The following is a 21,243-nucleotide window of genomic DNA, read 5'->3' as shown; positions in this document are numbered from 1 at the left end:
GCACCCACGAGTGGCCACCCATTGGATACCCTCAAGAATTACCAGGAAGCAGGAGTACCATTCATGGCCGCAACGTTGGAGCGGGGTGGCTATTTATAGCCGCAACCTTCCCAGATGGGAAATGATCATTTTGGACACGAGGTCCAGCCAATGGCCAACCGACACGTTCACAACGGTCGGATTTTGGAGCAACGGTAACATTACTTGAGGAACAAGTAATGCTAACTCCTCGGTCCGAGTCAAATCTCTCGCAGCGAAGAAGAACACAGTCTCTTGCTGACAAGTATTTGCTCGGAGCACAAAGAGATTTCTCTCACAACTTTCATAAGTTTTGGCTAAGTATCACAGCAGATCTAAGCATCGAGAACCTATACCCCTCTTCATAGTACGGAGGTCCTATGACTCAAATGAATGAAAGAAGAACAATGAAATGAATACTACGCCTTCACTTTGTCTTGGACTTCCATCGCTGTAGTCAATTTCTTCGGACGACAGTACCGAATCGAAAGCTTTCCTTCAGCAGTGAAGTTTTGAGGGGTCAATTTCTTCACATCATTCTTCTCGACTATATGACTTCAACACACATAGCTCATTCCTCTCTTTAGCGCAGATAGCCAGATATGCTTTGGTGAAGTTCCTCCAACTTAGCACCGGAGACAACATTCTCTTCGGTTGTGTAGGGAATTTTTCTCCCTGTGTGCACTAGCAAACAAATCAGTCCATACCTATTTCTGTCAGCAATGTCCAAAACACAAGGTAGGCAGATATTGCACCAACAGATATGATGCCAGTATTCCCCCGAACTTTTCTGGTACCCTAAAAATGACTTCCTATATATCAATCTTTACCTTCAGACCAGTCCGAAACTCCTCGTGACGTTCAAGATCTCACCCGGGACTCCGAACAACCTTTGGTCACCATTGTACATATCCCAATGCAACCCTAGCGTCCACGAATGTTAAGCGTGCGACCCTACGGGTTCGAGAATCATGCAGACATGACTGAGACTCCTCTCTGGTCAATAATCAATACCTGGACCTAGATGCCCATATTGGTTCCCACATATTCAATGAAGATCTTTATCGGTTGAACCACGATGTGGAGGATTCGGGTAATCCCGTATGCATTTCCCTTTGTCCGACGATATGTTACTTGCCCAAGATTCGATCGTCGGTATCTCCATACCTAGTTCAATCTCGTTACTGGCAAGTCTCTTTACTCGTTACCGTAATACAAGATCCCATGAATAAACTCATTAGTCACCTGAAATTTCTTGTGATGTTTTATTACCGAGTGGGTCCAGAGATATCTCTCCGTCATATAGAGCGACAAATCCCAATCTCGATCCATGCAACCCAACAGAGACCATCTGAGATACCTGTAGAGCACCTTTATGATCACCCAGTTACGAAGTGACATTTAATAGCACACAAGGCATTCCTCCGGTATCCGGGAGTAGCATGATCTCATGGTCGAAGGAACATATACATGACATGAAGAAAGCTATATAAAAACTAAGTGATATGATCTTATGCTAAGCTAACAGTTGGGTCTTGTCCATCACATCATTCTCCTAATGATGTAATCTAGTTATCAAATAACAATTCATGTCTATGGTCAGGAAACCATAACCATCTTTGATCAACGAGCTAGTCTAGTAGAGGCTTACTAGGGACACGATATAGTTTATGTATTCACACATGCATTTAAGTTTCCGCTCAATACAATTCTAGCATGAATAATAAACATCTATCATGAACAGAAAATATGATAATAACCAATTTATTATTGCCTCTAGGGCATATTTCCAACACCATGGTGCCAACATTTTTCCTGTTTGTTCTTTTCTTTACAGTTTGAACTATTATTGCTTAGTTTTATTGCAGAGTGGCCCTTATTCACCGCAACATGTGGTTGCCTTCATGGATGGGGAAGAATGCAACTCTGCTTGGTACCACTGGTACCACACACAACATACCAGACAGAAGTCGTCGTTGCCTTCATGGCTGCCATAGTTGATTTGGTGTGCGGAAGGCAAAGCTGCCATCAATGTCGACGACATGGACGGTAAGCGGTTGGCCAAGTGGAGGAGGATGGTCTTCGAGGTTGCCAGGCAGGACCACATTATTTGCTTCTAGCTGCTCAAGACTCACCTCGCCACATGGCCAGAGTAATGCTACATACTTACATTTTGTGGTTTTGATTCTCCTTGTTGAAGTGATGGATTTTCTGTGATGCCATTGATGATTACTTCACAATGATAACACAAAGTGGTATGTAGTATTGTCCCAGTTTTTTCCTTCAATGGGCAAAATTCAGTCAATGGTAGCACAACTTGAAACTCCAGTCAATTTTAGTTCATATAAAATTCAGTTTACAAGTGCAAGTTTCAAATGATACTACATATTTTCATCTGCATTTTGTCATGTTTAGAACCAAGGATCATCGGCCTATGGCACCTTCATACAACTCAAAGGTCATGACAGCAACGTTTGTGTTCCTTAGATGCACAAGCTTGTATCTTAGAACTTTGATGAATTATGTCATCAGACCGGCTTATTTGGAAACCACTTACTTCCATTACTTCTATACACACACACTTGCATATCTATTTTTATTTATTTTTCGATGGCTACTGTAATGACCCATTCATAGGAACCAAATAGAAGGAAATAAGATTGATATATTTTTTGATTGGAAATAATATACCTCATCCTTAGTTAAAATTGGATACAATGATGATAAATCATAGACAGAATGTGCTATCAAGTTATGTCCGCGATACAGGACAAATAGTGATAGTGATGTCTCCGATACAAGACCAACATCTATGTACCATGGTTAAATACTGATAGTGATAGAATTATTATATTTCATATGTATTTTAGTTGAGACATGTGTTGCACGTGCATGCTTACTAGTTATAAAAATAAAATAAAATAAATCAATAGGGAGCAATTGCTGATTGAAAAATAATAATGTTAATTGTTCGTAATAGTGACCAAGAGCTGGTGACAGTTTTCGGGTGGTGGTTGCAACAAGTGATGTAGCATTAATGATTCATTACAAAATCGTTAAGAATTGTATTTTTTTTCCTGATAAATTTAGGAAAATGGATATGCATCAGCACATCTCCAAATAGTAGAGGATACGGCTTGCATTCATAACAATAGTAGTACCATTCCTGTTTAGCATTGGGATCATCGCTGGTTGACGTTCTGTTTGAGGAATACAACATCTCGAATGTGGGCCTTGCTTATATAGTGCACGTGTCCGTACATGTTTGACATTCATGGACTACATGAGAAATACTCGAATGCACTTGGGTCATCATGCCCTCTCCTATATCACATCTTTCAAGTTCATTGAGATCCGTGCTCTTCTTATTAGACATTCCTTGATGAGGGTATCATAGCACGTAGTATTATGCATGTCAACTAGGCAATTTGGTTCATTCGTAAAAAAAAACTAGAGAATTTGGTTGACGTATCATAAAGTTAAATGGAAAAGGAGAAGGTTAGATATCATATCACGATACTACTGTATGATACTTTCCACTACGAGCAGTCTTAGTATCTTTGTTGTATTTTATGAAAATATTCAAATACAGCAAACTTTTAAAAATTTACACTACGTGAAAATGTCGTACGTATAGCAGCTCTGGTACAGAAAAACTATTTGTGGTCCGATTCTTGCCGTACTTACCCTTTTTTTAGAAAGCGTTGTTATCATTCAAAAAAAAGGGCTGTCATTCAAAGATCAGCACCAGCAGCCACAATACAAACATACACACACAAACAGACGAACACACCAGAAAACAGATGTGCTAGATCTTTACACAAAATGAACTCGTCACAGAAAAGAATATTACATTAGCATCCTTGGAAATCCGTGTGAATACATCTCCCGTATGTGGAGAGGATTTCCTTGCATGGGCACAAGAACCCTTAGGCAACTACACCGTCAAGTCGGCGTACCGAGCTCTAGTGACTCAGAAAGAGCGTCAAGCTCCAGATGAAGGGCAGGTTACCTGTCCCTCAGTTGATAATCAACGGTTGTGGAATGCTTTGTGGAACCTAAATGTGCTACCTAAAGTGAGAGTATTTGTCTGGCGGGTTCTTCGGGGCATTCTTCCAGACGAGAGTACCCTTATGTATCGACATCTGAGACAAATTAGTCTCTGTAAAATCTGCATGGTTTTGGAAGAAGATTTGGAGCACGCTCTGCTCAAATGCTCACATGCTAAGCTATTCTGGCATGAAGCTGAGCGGCTCTTTGACTTTCATTTGCCACGGCTGCATCCTTCTACTTGGGCAAAGTATATTATCTGTGATGACAGATTCACAAATAGGGATCGGGCTGTTATGGTATCTGTAATGTGGTCGGTTTGGCATTCAAGAAACAAGTTGACACATGGTGAAGAGAGCCTGGATCCTGCTAATTCGGTGCGCCGAACCAGGGAGGCCCTTGCGCTCCTGGATATTCCTCGGCCACATGCGATGGTACTACCAGGACATGGTTGGCATCCTCCTAACCTCCAGTTCATCAAGATCAACACAGATGAGGCGATCAAAAGAGAGGACGGCAAGGGTGGCGGTGGCGGGGTAGCTCGCTCGCCCAATTCTTTTAAAGGAGCATGGAGCAAGCCATATCTGGGTGTTACTGGTCCTCTCACCGCGGAGGCGATGGCAGTGCGGGATGGTGTTATTTTCGCCAAATTGAGAGGTTTCACAAAGGTCGTCCTCGAGATGGATTATTTGGAGGTTGTAAACCTTTGGTCCACTCGCCATGACTCTCGTTCTGTCGTGGCACCAATTCTAGTAGAAATTGGAGAGCTTACTAGTAGTTTCCATTCTTTTGTTATTCAAGATGTATCCAGGTCAGCCAATGGTCCAACACATATTTGTGCGAAGCATCCTTGCACGATTAATGTGATCGAAAGCTGGCTTGACAACACTCCTAGCTTCCTGATCAGTACCCTGCTGGCTGACTGTTCGGCGAATGCTTTTATTGAATAAAGCTCTCAGTTTTCCCCCGCAAAAAAAGAATGACAAAGACGGTTGCCATGAGGTAAGATTCCCGAGTGGGCCACCACAAAGAGCATCACCGCCTGTCCGTCTCGTCTCCGGTGGCCTTAGGGTCATGGGGGCGCGTTGGATCCTGGCCCTTGCCGGTGGCAGGGCTCCTTTTTTAGATGTGTCTTCGAGATTTGTTAGGGTTTGTGTCCTACTCAGGAAGGCAAGACGGCGGCAGCTCCCTGAAAATGGAATAAGGTTCTCCCTGCCTAGCCTCAGTTTCGATGGTGCGTCTAGCATCATTGGTGGGCGTGTGGAGGTGTCTCTCCGGCGGATCTGTCCTTGGAGGATTTGCTTGGATCTTTTCGTCGTTCGTCTAGGTTCATGTGTCTTCAGGTTGTATCCTACCGATCTACGCTACTCTTCATCGGCAGCGATTGTTGTTCTGGTACGCTAGTCCTATTGGGTCTTAGTACGACGACTTCCTGACTGTCTACTACAACAAGTTTTGCCCCTCACCGGTGAGGGAGGGGCGATGACGGTGGCACGCCTTCGGCTCGCTTAAGTGTGTGTACTCGTCGTTAGGTGGTCTACGAGTCTGGATATAATTTTTATTATTTCTGGTGTTCATTGTACTCACGTGATTGAAGATGAATAAATTCGATGTTTTCACCCAAAAAAAAAAACATTACCGTTGGCGTGCTCCTCCAACCCGAGCTCCTAGAAGAATTGGAACCGTCCAAAAGAGGGGATCAACACCTGAGTCCACACAAGAAGAACAGGAAAACTTACAAATATATCATATCTCAGAAACGATAGCAATCCGCTTGTAATCATCTTCTCCAACGAGCTAAGAGAGAATACTACAGGAGCCATTGTGTTAAAAGATCGTCCATGGTTTTCAAGCACCCACAAAACACACACACACACACACACACACACACACACACACACACACACACACAGAGGGAAGCTCGTATGCAGGTTTGAAGTGGAAACGTATCTGGTGCACCGGGGCCATTGGTGCTACCAGTGCACCGGAACCCGTTGAACATCCAAAAACATTTGAAAAAATCCAGAAAATATGACACAACATCTAATTTTGTGTCAATGCACTAATTGTTTTCCTAATTTTTTCAAACATTTTTATATATGCAACGAGGGATTGGTGCACCGGTAGCACCAATAGCCCCAGTGCACCAGATACATCCCTGGTTTGACGCAGGCTGGTAGCAGGACTCAAGGAAGAAGAAAAAGTTCTTGCTACAAACTCTCACATGCTCCCATGTTCTCATTCAAAATGATTGATTTTAAATGTTTCGAACAAAATCAAAACAAAATTTTGAATGTTCACAAGATATGTGTGTCTACAACTTCAAAAATTCAGATCCAGATTCAAAACACATTGAGAAACCGAAAAGGCAAATTCAGACGTGATTTTTTTTTCTGTTTGCAACGCTATTCATGCTGATTTTCTCTTTTTTGTTTAGTCATGCGTATTTCGAATTAGGACCGGAAACTTTTAGGGGCTGTAAAGGCATGTCTTGTGCACCCTCATAAAAATTGATTTTTGTTTTAAATCTTTAAATTTGTATTTCTGAAGTTGGAATAATGAGATCATTTTTTTAGCAAAAATGATCAAAGCTATATATTATAAAAGTTCACTTGAAGTACAAAGCATCTCAAACGTAATAAAAATTACATTGAGATTCTGAGACCATCGAAGGACCACTACTGGTGCCAGAACAAGCTGCCGACACGCCGTTGGAGCCCTTCCCTACCGGAGCCGGCTTGACCTTGTCGATGACAACCGAAAAGCCTTCGCGCATGTGTCTCTAAGGACCTGAGATCGTTTAAGGGGTGGTATCGTACTTTCCTTGGAGTGAACAGGTGGACTCTGTTCTATAACAGGATCTCAGAATCTCCGTGCTACCAGCCCGAGCGAGGTTCCCTATATACACACTACCGATCGACGTACGTAGAGGACGATCGAAGAAAACCATGGAAGATACTACTACCATGTTGGTTTTCTTATTATTGCCCGCCCTCACCATCCTGTGCACGCTACTCCTCCGTGCAGCTATCTCGAAGGAGCACGCCACCAGCTGCAGTAGCGATGCCGTCGACGTTCCTGTGCCGCCACCTTCCCCTTGGCGACTCCCTCTAGTAGGTAACCTACACCAGCTCGCCGGCCGGCGGCTGCTCCCGCACCGCTCCCTGGCCAGCCTCGCCGCCGCTCACGGCCCCGTCATGCTCCTCCGTCTGGGCCAAGTCCGAGCCGTCGTCGTGTCGTCCGCCGCCGCAGCGCGGGAGGTGATGCAGACGCATGACCGCGTCTTCGCCAGCCGCCCGTCGCTCGCCGTCCCAGGGAAGCTCTTCTACGGCTGCACGGACATCGCCTTCGCTCCCCACGGCCCATACTGGATCCACGCCCGCAAGATGAGCGTGCTCCACCTCCTGAGCCCCGCGAGGGTGCGCGCCTACCGCGCCGTCCGGGAGGAGGAGGTGCAGGCGTTGGTGCAAATGGTACACGTACAGAGATTGTCCTGTGGTGGCGGCGTCGTGCGCCTGAGTGAGCTCCTCGCCGGCTTCGCCAAGGACGTGGCCGGGCGGATCGTGTTCGGGGCGAGCCCGAGCACTGCCGAGGGGTGGGGAGCCAAGGTAGACACGCTGCTGGAGGAGGGCAACGCGTTGCTCGGCACCTTCCACGTCCAGGATTGCTTCCCGGGGCTTGCCTGGCTCGGCCTCGGCGGACTGGACAACAAGGTGAGGAAGGCCTTCGAGAGGATCGATCCGATTCTTGAGGAGATACTGGAGGTCGCGGGTAGACAATTGTTGTCACCGCAGCAGGATACTCCTACGACTACGAGTGGCAGCACGTTTGTGCATGTGATGTTGTCACTCGATAATATCTCGGGCGGGTCAGCATGGCGCTTCAGCAGGGACAACCTCAAGGCTATCTTAATGGTAAAGTAATAAACTGCTTAATTTTCCTTCTTCCCGGGCTGTGGACCACCGCCGATCACTTTTTTCTAGGGGAGTTCCCCGGCCTCTGCATCACACAATGCGCAGAGCCACACTGCCCATCATCACTGAGATAAACAAAAAACAACAACACGCCGGCTCTAAAAAAAATCACAACACAAGGTAGCATCTATTCCAAAATATAAGTCACTGGGGGAGTTCAGTTTACACTCCCCCAACGGCTTATATTTAGGAATGGTGGGGAGTAGCTAGCCGCAAAGTGCATAAAATAGTATCTTATATTTCTTTACAGAGAGACCCATGATTAAACTTTAACCATCGCTTGGATCATAGACATATATGTATTAGTCACATGTCACAAAATTATACACTTCGTAGGAAATGATTTTAAGACGAACTGAATTGAGCCTTTCTACACATAAATCACGCTTTCGTGATCAAAATAAGTCACATCGAAATACATGACCGTCACCTAAATAGAGACCGCCGAGTATAATAAATAAAAGACTCTTTTTCGATCTTGCAGGATCTTTTCGGGGCAGGGACAGAAGCAACCATCGTCGTCCTTGAATGGGTTATGGCGGAGCTGGTTCGCAACAAGGGAGCCATGGAAAGATTACAACACGAGCTAAGGAAATCGTTAATCTCAGACTCCGATATGATTACCGAGCATGATTTACAAGGGATGGTTTACCTCAAAGCGGTGATAAAAGAGACGATTCGGCTGCACCCTCCCGGGCCTCTCCTGCTCCCTCACGAGGCCATGGAGTCCACCAGGATCCAGCAGTACCACATCCCGAGGAAGACCATGGTGATCATCAACGCGTGGGCCATCGGTAGGGACCCACATACCTGGGAGTCACCCATGGAGTTCCGGCCAGAGAGGTTCATCGGTAGTGAGGTCAGCTTTCGGGGTAGGCATTTCCAGCTCATACCGTTTGGCTCTGGAAGAAGGATGTGCCCTGGAATCAACTTCACCATGTCCATTTTGGAGATTGCGATAGCGAACCTCGTCGGCCGGTTCAACTGGGCGCTGCGGGAGGGAGAGACAGAGTTAGACATGGAAGAGACGCCTGGGGTGGCCTCAAGGAAGAGGGTTCCCCTCTGCGTCATAGCTAGACCGTGGCCATAGGGAATATATATTTGACTTCCTTCTTATCAATTGTAGCACCCGGTTGAGCAAATAAATATCTAGTAATGGTGTCTTTCTTTCTTACCAAAAATTGTAGCAAGATGCTCAACTTTAGGCAGAGCGGCCAAGCAGGGCAGCGGAGCCTTGCGGGGCTGCTCACGGAGACCTGTCCCAGGGCCGGTCCTGAGATTTCGGGACCCAGGGCAAGATAATACGACGACGTCGTAAAGCCATATAAAGATATGCATATGTTTTTGTATTTTAATTGCAAATAAATGCTCTATACACTATAATTTAGGTGCCTTGTCATCTCGAATATTCTGCAAACCAAAAATCATAACTGAAAGTTGGTCGCAGTTGTCAACCGACACTTGTATTTTTTACTATGTGAATTAGGAACACTTCCCTGCCTACTCAAAATTTTATCATCCTATTGTTTTTCACTAGGTTTTGTTCTTCAGCAGCGACTATACCTGGCCATGGGCAGCCCGGCCCGGACGGCCCGACCCGACCCGGCTCGAAAATCCCGGGCCAGGCTGAGCCCGAGCGTGCAATTGGGCCGGGCTCGGGCCTGAAAATCAAGCCTGACATGTAGATCGGGCCGGGCTCGGGCTTGCGCAAAACACGTTTTTAGCCGTAGCCGGGCCGGGTCGACCAGGCCATGTCGGGCTTTTTCAGGCTTGGGCCGGGCTCAGGCCCGATGATCAGGCTGGGCCGGGCTCGGGCCTGGGTTTTCAGCACCGGCATTTTTTTGGCACGGCCCGAAGTCCGGCCCGAGGTATGCCCTTGTATAACAGTGAATAATGCTAATTCCTCATAAGTCCTAGCAGTAGGCATACCGTCTTTTTTTTTTGCGAGGAAGCAATCAAATTGTGTGTGTTCTAAAAAAATGCCAATAACTCCTTTCTGGAACTCAATCAACTTATATGCATTGGTCTCAATGTCAGACGGATATTTTCCAAAATCTTGCTAAATCAATAGCAATCTTGCTAGTTAACACCCAAACCAATAAATTAAGAACACTGCTGAGTAAATAAAACTGCTGGAAAGGGCAATGAACAAGGTACCTGGGTCGTGGCAAGAAAAATAGAAATTGAAAGATTTTGGTGCTGCTTACGAGTCACAAACGGAAATCTAAGTTTCCCTTTTCTAATCCCAATCAACACAGGAAATCGGGAAATCGGAGTGTGAGAAAGATATAAGTATGTACGAGGAACGATCTCCCAAGACTATAAAAAGAGGGGATTTCCATTGAGGAGGTTGATGGAATCTGTAAAATCGAATTACCTCCTCCGGTAGTCCCGCTCCAGTAGCGAGAAATCACAACTATCCAGCGGCGTGCCATCAACCTTGGCATTATCATGGCTCATTCGTTGTAGAATCCGAGAATCCGTGGGGCAAACCGAGAATGAGTGGATTTGTTAGGGGGGGGGGGGGGGGGCGCAAGCGATCGGGGGCCTTTCCTACCCCTGCCCCCTCAGGGCCGGCCTAGCTCATCCCCCACCACCGCTAGATAACCAAGAATGCTACAGCCTGCGCGGCTTTGGTCGGTGCGCCGATGTGGTCCATCTCATGCAACCAATGGAGGACAGTGCGGTGCTGCAACATATTGTGCCATGCAAAGCGCTGGCTGCGGTGGTGCGGTGCCTTTGTATTGGCGGTGGTGGAGGCTCAGATGCACTGTGCCGGGAAGCCCTGCTTGACGTGGTTTGTTGTGGCCAGGGTTTTGCCATTGTGGCTAGTGAGCAGTTCGTGTTGGAAATATGCCCTAGAGGCAATAATATTTTATTATTATATTTATATTTTATAAAAAAGTTTATATTTCATGCTATAATTGCTATGATCCTGGAAGATACGATTCAGTGAAAAACTTATATGCACGTGTGGAATGATAAATGGTAAAGAATAGGTTCATAGTCTTGCCTTTAAGACTGGCTCAAGTGTTGTTGGTGATCATATTTTCCGGATCTTAGAATATCGTTAAGTGTAACGATAGCCCTAAAACAACATTGAGAGTATGACGTTACAACAACGATCATATTGAATCGACCCAAACTTGTTTGTTATACGTTGAGATAATTTCTTCTGAAACCAATTGTTATAACACGCAGTGTTAACATGTGTTTTTAGTTTCTTAGACCATGAGTGTATCATAGGCACTTTTTACCATACGGTGGACTTTGTGGTTGCTCAAATGTCATGTGTTACATGGTGATCATATATAATGACAACTTACAGGTTCATCGGAAAGTTTGACAAAGGACTAGATAGCTCGAGAGTGAGATTTGCTCCTCCGACGATGGAGAGATATTCTTAGGGCCCTCTCGGTGTGACAGCATCCATCATCGTCTCACTAGACACAGGGGACTATGTCATGGGTGACGGTGTCTTGGACTAGGGTGTCCCGGCTTAGCTGGCCTAGTCCATTGGCCGAACTGACGGCCCACTAATAAGGAAGGACGTCGGAGGCCTCAAAATTGTGACATGAGCATGTCGGGCTTCACCGAGGACTTGGCATGTACTCCAAGTATGACTATTAGATTCGGCATGTAACGCCTAGATGGCAACCGACCATGTGTAACCCTCGATATCCTTGGTGCCTATATAAGACAAAGGGTTTTAGACCATAGGGGGATCATTCATTCACCATCATCATTACTCCTAGGGTGTCGGTGCAACAAACCCAGGGTCTGTTGCCCAACTGCGCACAGGCACAAGATCAAGATTGAAGCACTAGCTCAAGTCAGAGATTGAAGAGCCAAGAGATTTGAAGAACCAGCGTGCAGCTCAGAGAGACCATGATCGAGCCAGAGGAGCAAGATATCGGCAAGAGAAGGGCCTCCCTTGCCGGGCAGATGAGCCCGGCAAGGGGCAAGGCCACCACCAGAAGCAAGCAACCAAGGATCCCCGACAGAGCCTGCCGGGGCTCGCGGGGGCTGAACCACCCCGCCAACCACTCAGGCACGACCCACGTCGTCAATCAGTGCGGTGTCAAGCCGCAAGATGATTAAGTGGCAGTCATTCGCCACAAGGCAGCCATTTCCTACAGGAGAAACCCACAGATGACACCCGTCCTGTGACGTGTCAAGGGAACAGGCGCGGAGCTGGTAGGATAACCCGGCAGGCCTTGCCGGGCAACCAGTGATGTGACACTAAGCGGCTCAATTAATGCACCCTGTCAGCCCGTAGAGTTAGGGATGATAGCACTGTTTGCTATCATATCACTGGATAATGACCACTTTGCCACTGTGGTGACCCCTTAATCTATAAAAGGAGGCCCATGGCACTCGTAGGAGGGGTTAGAAGGTTGGAAAGTTGATGAACCCAAGCCACCATACACGCGTAGTCGCTACGGCCCGGAGGAAAACCCTGCCGGGCAAGTGTACTACGCACCACCACACTCATTCCACCATCAATCCACCAAAGCAGGAGTACGGTCTTATGCCTCGCAGCGGCCCGAACCTGGGTAAATTGCTTGTGTGCTCTCTGCCATGCTACCGTGCGCTGATCTGCTCTTTGTGCAACGCAACGTCCCCCCGCCGAACCAGCAAGGGGCCACCCGGTCCCATAGGTGGCCGCGGATATCCCGCGACATAGGGTTTAGCCCACAACTTACGATCTTGAGGTAGATCAACTTTGTACTTTGATACACCCATAATACAAGCAGCAACAGAACGTAGGGCTTTACCTCCTTTAAGCGGGCCCGAACCAGGGTAAAATGATCATGTCCTCTGTCTCTTGTTACATATCGATCTGATTTCACAACTCATGCCCCCCTACCCGAGGTCTGTCGGTTTTGACATTGACACTAGTGCTTTCATTGAGAGCTCATTGTGTGATCGCCTAGGATTGATGGCTCACTTGCAGATTGATAGCAACATTGGTTGTGGTGACATCTTCGTCCCCGGCAAGCTCTTCGCCTTTGGCAGCATAGTGTTGCACGCTGACCTAACTAGCCGCCTAGGCCGTGTCGAGAACTTCGCCCCAAACCAGGTCATCATGTTTGGAAGCCTGGAGTACATCATGGATGCCCGAGGTGATCTTGTTCTCGCGGGACCGATCTTGAATCAACTTGAGGATCCCTCCAGCGCAGGAACTCCAGAATAGGTTTCCGATCTGATCCTCGAATCCGACCTCCCGATGGAGCCAATCCCGGAGGTAGATCTGGTGGCCACCACGTCCAATCCAAGCCCTGCCTCCTCGGATGATGGCTCGGAGCCGAACTCGTCTTCGTACCCGACAGCGGTCTCTGAGGCAACTTCTCCACCCACCAACCTAGGGTTGGCCTGGAGCGATCGAGATGACCGGGCCCGCGCCAAGCGGAACGAACAAACCACTTCATATCAGAACGGTTTATAGCCAGGTACTCGACACCAAGGAGCTCTCGCAAACAAATGAGGTGCTGGATCGAATCCAAAACTTGGCGATCTCGTTCGCTGTTTATGATCAAATCGGGTGTCAAGTTGCTGATCGGGAAATTTTCATTCCGCCCACCACCCACCTAGTCGCCACGATCGAGGACGTGACCGATGCGCCTAACTACGGCTCCGACAAAGCAGATCCACCCGCGGCCAAACCCTGTACAGGGAACTGGGCTGCAACATCTATCTACGACGTCGTTGACACCCCGAAGGACAAGTCTAAGGAGAAACCCAATGAAAACCCTAAGCGTCGCGACCCTAAGAGGCGGACGAAGGGTAACAATGGAAGCAGAAGTATGACCAACACTACGGGCGCCGCCGATAACGATGACGCCGCCACCGCCCAGAATCCAATCGAGGAAGGGCACGCCTCACCCGCCCAACAAGATGGGCCCGTAGGAAGACCACCGAAGAACGACCCCGAAGACACGGGTACCCACGACGATGGTCGGACAGGGACTACCTCCCCGGATCCGATGACGAGCTTAGCCTCGGACCCGAAGACTTCGTGGTACCTATAAACACGTCCGAACAGGCACGGTTCCAACAACAATTCATCACAACCGCGCGAAGCATGAAGAAGAACCAGCAGGAGTAGTATACTCACGAGAACACGCTTAACGACAAATGGATGAAAATCCTTGTGGTCGAAGCGAACCTCGAGGACAGAGGCGCGGCCGCCAAATCGTTCCCGAAAAGGCAGCTGCTGCTCGACTTTGACGATGAGGTAGCTGATAACGAACTACTCATGCATGGCCACGCAGGCCAGGCTGACCGCCCCCCTAGAGGGCGAGATTGCCCAACAGGCACAAATAAAAGAGCTCCCTATAAAAACCCGCCCTCACGGCAAGACCGCCATCGAATATCCTGAGCCCTTCGATTTGCGCGACAAGATACAGGCCAATAAAGCCCCTCCTCGATCTATTTATGGATCACGTGATCGCGCGCCTGCCGGTCCAGAGGGCTACGATGCTTGGTTAGACAGGCATGAAAGAGATCGGGAGCAGACACGGGCTAGGACGAAGGCCAACGCCCGACAAGACACGGATCAATATCGACGGTCCGCACATCCAGTGTGTTCCACAGACGAGGTCATGGAGCATCACTTCCCGAAGGGGTTTAAACCAATCAATATCGATCAATACGATGGAACAACTGACCCGGCTATCTGGATCGAGGATTTCCTCCTCCATATTCACCATGGCCCGAGGTGATGACCTCCACGCCATAAAAATACTTGTCACTCACATATAAAGGACCGGCAAGGCATTGGCTTCACAACCTCCCCAGAAATTATATTCGAAGTTAGTAGGAGCTCGAAGAGGCCTTTAGGGCAAACTTCCAAGGCACCTACGTTTGAACCCCAGACGCCAACGACCTCAGCCACATCATTTTTAAACGGCGAATCAGCTCAAAAATTCTGGAACCAGTTCTTAACTAAAAAGAACCAGATTGTCGATTGTCCCGACGTCGAGGCAATTGAGGCATTCAAGCATAGCATCCGGGACGAATGGCTCGCCCGACAACTCGGGCAGGATAAGCCGAGAACCATGGCGGCTCTTACCTCACTAATGACCCGCTTTTACGCGGGCGAGGATAGCTGGCTGGCCCGTAGCTCCCGCAGGAGCGACTCTGACACCTCGGAAGCACGCGACGGGAACGGGAAATCCAGGCGCAACAGATACAAGCACCGGAACAAGAACAGTGGCAGCGATGCCGAGGACCCAGTAGTCAATGCAGGGTTCAGTGGCTCACTGACCGGACCCAAGAAGAGGCCCCTCAAAGTTCAAAGAGAACAAAGACGTCCCAGAACATGTATTAAACTATTAATACAACATGTTTGATAACATCATTGTTTCTCTAGGGCACTGCTGGTTTTACTTCCTGCAAAGTGTAACGTCGTACCGCACATCATAGCGGAAAAATCTTGTTCATTGACCCAATTCGAATTTTGATCTGAAACGGGGCACTTTCAGATAGTACACCAATCTTTTGCCGCTTCCTAAAATTCAGAAATCACACATGTACATCTTTGAACAAAATAGTACGTATTTGCAGATTTCATGTGCCTGTGCAGAAAAGGAAACAAAAACCAATTTCCGTGCTGAAAAAGTTGCTAAATTGTCCCTTTATCCCTGTCTTGTCTACTACTAAATGCTACAGTAGTGTACATCTGTCACTGTTGACTAATCAGGTTCAGATCGAACTAGTACATTTCGACGAGATTCGCATATGCTAGAAGATCCCAGTGTCCAAGTGAAGGCATGGATATCGCTGGTGAGGGAGCTGGCCTACGAGTACGACACCGAGGATTGGATCGACAGGTTCATTCATCGCCTCGGCCTTGGCGGGCAACAGGGCGGCATCAACGAGTTCTTCCGCGGCACTGTTCGCCGTCTAAAGACACCTCGATCTCGGCGCCGAGTAGCCAACCAAATTGGCAATCTGAAGGCTCGTGTCATGGAAGTGCAAGAGCAGAAGAATCGTTACAAGCTGGATGATATTCCTCGTGCCACCTCTGGCCATGTTGCTGTGGATCCTCTGCTGTCTGCTCTTTTTGCCGAGGAGGCACACCTTGTGGGTGTTGAAGGTCCCAGAGATGATCTTGCCAGGTGGATGGGGGAAGAAGGAAACGGCTCGACCGAGCATCATCGCAGGGCGCTGTCTATTGTTGGGTTTGGAGGACTGGGAAAGACAACACTGGCGAATGAGGTACATCGCAAGATTCGGGGCCATTTTCGTTGTCGTGCTTTTGTATCAGTCTCGCAAAAGCCAGATGCAGAGAAGATTATCAAGGATGTCATCTCCCAAGTGATCTCTCAAGTAACTTGCCAGGATGGTTTCACAGAAGATATCAACATTTGGGATGAAAACAAATCCATAGCAAAGCTAAGAGAACTGCTACAAGATAAGAGTTGATTAATTTCGGCCTTTACACAAAGCATGATGCTCCATTGTAGTCCTCATTATTTGGGTAGTTGCTACTGCCTGTGCTATTAATATTCACATACCGAGTAACACTGCACCACCGACAGTGCTTGTTAGTTGTTACCACATGGCCTGAACAATTTCAGGCATCCTTGCAAATTGCCACACCTACCAGAAAGTTTCAAATAATGTAACCAAGGACACACACAATACTGCATACCTTTACCGGAGGTGGAAATCTTCTTCAGAAACCTGGCTAATAAGCTTTACACAAGTAATATTTGTCATCATGCAAATATGTACTCCCTCCGTTCCCAAATGTAAGTCTTTCTAGAGATTTCAACAGGTGACTACATACGGAGCAAAATTAGTGAATCTACACACTAAAATATGTCTACAAACTCCAGACTCTATGGATATACTGTGATAATGCAACTCCCCTCGAGTTCTTAGATTCTTGGTGCCCTCTACCATCTTCCCTCCAAAGATTCCAGATGAGCACCTACTACTATATATTTTCCAAGAACTCCGACATGGATCACGCAAGCACTCGCCAGTCTAGCTTTCCTAGACATCAGTTTAACTCAAGTAACAGAGGGGGACCTGCGCATCCTTGGGAAGCTGCATGCTCTGCTTTTTCTGGGGCTATGGCTGGAATCAGACACAAAGAAAAGGATCACAATCCAAGGATTTCCGTGCCTGAGGGAGTTTGTCCTCGTTTGCAGAGAACGAACAGGCGGGGCGTATGTTACGTTCGTGAAAGGCGCCATGCCGAAGCTTGAGAAGCTCAGGCTGCCATTCCATGTGTCGATGGCGACAACCTGTGGCTTCTACTTTGGCATCGGGCATCTCCCATGTCTGAGAGATGTAGTAGTATATCTCTACAAGGAGGGTGCTGGATACTCTGAAATCAGGGCTGCGGCAGCTGTAATCAGGAATGAAGCATGTGTCCACCCCAACCATCCCAGGGTTATTATTTCTGGAGAGGATGATGAAGATTCCGATGACTAAAATATTCAACCTTCCGGATGAAATTACCCACTATCAAGTTACACGAGGTATTGATGATTGTTTCAACTTCAACCTTCCCATCCTCTCTTAATGACATAGGCCCCATGTTTTCTAGTACAATCAAAATGCATGTCCACTTTTACCTTTTTTTTTTACTATATGTCCAAGTTGCCCAAGGGTTCTCAAATTCATATCCTCTGCTGTTCCACTTTTCCTGTGCAGGATTATCATCTGCTGCTGGCTTTCCTGTAACGTCACTCTGAATGAGGCCTGAGCTACTCTGCTCCTTCCAAAAAATAAAAAAAGTGTGGTGTCAGTGGCAACTTGCTCCATATATTTCTTTTTTATCCTTTCCATTGTTAGCTTGTAATGATAAAGCTTGAACTAAATCTTGTGCAACTTATCTATGCTTAGGCATCAGCGGTGTTGGATTATTTCTGTTGAAACAAATATATGCTGAATATGTGCATTGCAATTGCATTGTTTTGTGGATTATTCATCTGGAATACTTCCTGATGTAAGTGGAATGTTGATTCTTGCTTGCCTGCTTGCCCCTGTGGCCGGGCAGGGTGAATGTCTGCTTTTGCTCCTGTTTTTGATGATATGAAAAACGGGCTTGGGTTTTCCTTGGCCTTGCCTCTGCCAGTTGCCTATGGAAGATTCTGCTTTTTCGGTCTGGAGAATGACAGTACAGGTGAATCAACAATAGACTCTTCAGGTCCAGGCCACCAGCTGGTTGACGATTGACCGCCCTGGTGGCTGGTGGGGAGCTTCATGATTGCCGGGCAGTCGGCGGCGACGATACACCATCTTCATCGCAAACCTGAAGGCGACGCCTTCTCCCTTATCTCCCTGCTCTCTTCTCTACCGGCCAGTCTGCACGCATTGATATCAAGGTGTAATACTGGCCTTTTCTTTGAAATAAATAAATAATGCTGAATGGCTCTGCTGTTTCCTCTGTTGCAGTGTATGCAGGGAGGCCCAACGATGAAGCTGTGCCCTGATCTCGCCTTCGATATCTGATTCGGTAGCTGAGCTGCAACTGCATGCAAAGAAGGGCTGGTGCAAATTTGTGCGCTGAAATATGCCAGGACAGATATTAACACAGCATGTGTGATTACCATTATTTTCTCTCTAGACCACTGCTCGTTTTATTTCCTGCAAAGTAGAACAGCGCAATCTTGGTTATTGACCCAACTTGTATTTTGATCCTTCTCACAAATAAATAAATAAATAAATAAACTGGATTCTGATCTGAAATGGGGTACTTTCAGATATGTAGAACACTTTCTTTTTTTCAGTTTATGAAGTTTCAGAAAGATAATTCACACATGGAAATGTTTGTATAATATATGTATTTGCAGATTTCATGTGCTTGTGCAGAAAAGAAAAGAAAATGGGGTACTTTCAGATATGCAGAACACTTTTTTTTTCAGTTTATGAAGTTTCAGAAAGAAAATGAACACATGTACATGTTCGAATATGTACTCATTTGCAGATTTCTTGTGCTTGTGCAGAAAAGAAAACAAAAGCCGAGTTCTGTGCTAAATTAGCCCTTCACCCCTGTCTCATCTAAATGTTAGTGTACATCTATCACCGTTGACCAATTAGGTTCAGATCAAACTATATTTGGATGAGATTCGCATATGCTGCTCATCCAGCATGTAAAAATAAAAGCCTACTTAAATCAATGTACAAGTGGGTGGCAAGATGCATGCTTGAGGGCCAAATTTCTTGTCTCGGTTCGACGATTAACCTGAATTCATCACGGCTACTGAGGAATATACTACGGATACTGAACCAGATTGCAGAATACTGAGTGATGAGTAGTAGCTGGTACTGAATGATGCAGGAGCATCATCCAGTCAGTCAGGATGGTGCGTCTCTACATACCTTGTTCGTCGGCATTCTTGAGTGTACTGATTTATTCACCACTCTTCCTTTTGTTCTTCCAACGTATATAGTCGCCGCTCCCCCTTTTTTTTACGCCAAGATATTCGTCGTTCATTCTGCTTTACTGCAAAGAAGATGTTCGTCATTCTCCATTTATCTGTAAAGAAGATATTCGTCAGTCTCTATTTTTCTACAGGGTAGATATTCATCAGAGTCCCGTTGCAGAAAAAAAGATATTCATCAGAGTCTCACTAATCCATGTTGCCATCATGGTGATGTGCATTCATGGATGAATCGGGTGCAACCCATGCTGTGGGACGAGGGTCCTCGTTGAAGGCTTCTTCCATACCGCAAACGTACCACCAGGCACAGCAACGGTAGCAAGGATTAGCGCAACCGCTGACAAGTTTGCGGTTATGGAAACAGCCTTCAACGAGGCCGTTTGATCGTCCCATTGCATAAGTTGCATCCCCTTCATACATGAATGCACACCGCTGGACAAGGAATAGCGCAACTGAGATGCTCGTGATCTTGGCAATGGCCAGTGGACCTAACAAGTGGTTGAGGGATGATTCAGGAATCCAATGCAATGAGATGCTTCGCCTAGAGGCTTATGAAGGTGGACATTGCTTTAAATAGGAGATGGTGTATGAAGATGGTGTGAGGCCATGAGAGCTTCACGGGTGTTGTGTGGTGGACGCAAAATTGGTTGCATGCATGCATGTCTAGGCGTACTGGCCACCGCTTGCCCGTTGTATTCACCGAGCACCCAAAAGTGGCCACCGATTAGAAACCCTGAAGAATTCCTAGGAAGCAGGAGTACCATCCATCTAGATAGTCATTCATAAGTAGTGAGGCAATTTTGCTCTTGTCTAAATGTACATGCTTTCATGTCTGAGATTAAGTCGAACTAAAACATCTTAGTAGGTGGAGGAAAAGACTAAGAGGCTATTTGGTTTGAGACTAAAATTTGTTTAAGGTTGTCACACCTAAGGTTAGGAAACTTTGACCAACTTAGATGGAAGTTTGGTTTAAGACGCATCATAGGCAAGATGCTTTTTGCCACACTAAGACCCCATGTCGCATATTCTCAAAAAATGTGGCAAGATTATCTTATGTTTGCCAACTTGTGGCACCAATTTATGAAACTAGCCTGAGGCAGGTTTGCCAAAAATATTTAGTGCGGCATTCCTAGGTCTAGAACCAAACAACCCCTAAACCTTTGTGCTTAATCCATTGATTTTATCTCTCAGGAATACAGGTCTCATTCTTGTTCTTGTTCAAGATTTGGTCGGTACTATTGTGCATGACTGACTAACTTGTGATCTATTCTTTTGAGATTGTAAATTTGTAAAATGCATGTATTGTTGGTTGGTTGTGCGGATTGATGCCCCAGAGTGTTTTATGATTAAGATGCTTGAACTGAACCAAAGAAATTATTATTTTTACATAATTATGTTTATGTCTGAGGATTTATGCATGTGCACCATATAATTTAAATATTTCTTTTCTGAGTTTGCAAAGCAAGATGTCCAGGTTTAGCCCATATACATTTTATCTATCTGATGTCTTTCTAATAAAGACATCGTGTTATGGTGTTAGGTGCAACTCAACCTTCTAAATTTTCCTTGGTAAGTTTCATGTATAGTGTAGTGCGTGACACCCTATCATTAGATGGAAAATGTGTCTTCTTTAACACTGGGACACCGCGTCATTTTCCCTCTCGGTCCGCCCCTGATAGTGAGCTGGAACATGCAATCGAAAAAATAGGAAGACGATAATAATTAATGAGGTGACATGTGTGATAAGGTGGCATGTGTGCATATTGAGAAAAATAGAAGTAGTGAGAATCAACTAT

General features: G+C 46.4%; 1 protein-coding gene across 1 annotated transcript; it reads left to right on the top strand.

Annotated features, from left to right (window-relative positions):
* Positions 1-6,976: 6,976 nt before the first annotated feature.
* Positions 6,977-9,473, top strand: LOC123162785 (cytochrome P450 71A1-like). Its single transcript, XM_044580552.1, has 2 exons — positions 6,977-7,982; positions 8,527-9,473. Exons 1-2 carry the CDS (start codon positions 7,017-7,019, stop codon positions 9,130-9,132), a joined length of 1,572 nt encoding a protein of 523 aa, XP_044436487.1. The 5' UTR covers positions 6,977-7,016; the 3' UTR covers positions 9,133-9,473.
* Positions 9,474-21,243: the final 11,770 nt, after the last annotated feature.

The sequence above is a fragment of the Triticum aestivum genome, chromosome 1D (assembly GCF_018294505.1).
Source record: "Triticum aestivum cultivar Chinese Spring chromosome 1D, IWGSC CS RefSeq v2.1, whole genome shotgun sequence".
Taxonomy (NCBI): Eukaryota; Viridiplantae; Streptophyta; class Magnoliopsida; order Poales; family Poaceae; genus Triticum; species Triticum aestivum.
The sequence above is the reverse complement of the archived record's forward strand: the minus strand, read 5'-3'. Positions and strand labels throughout refer to the sequence as shown.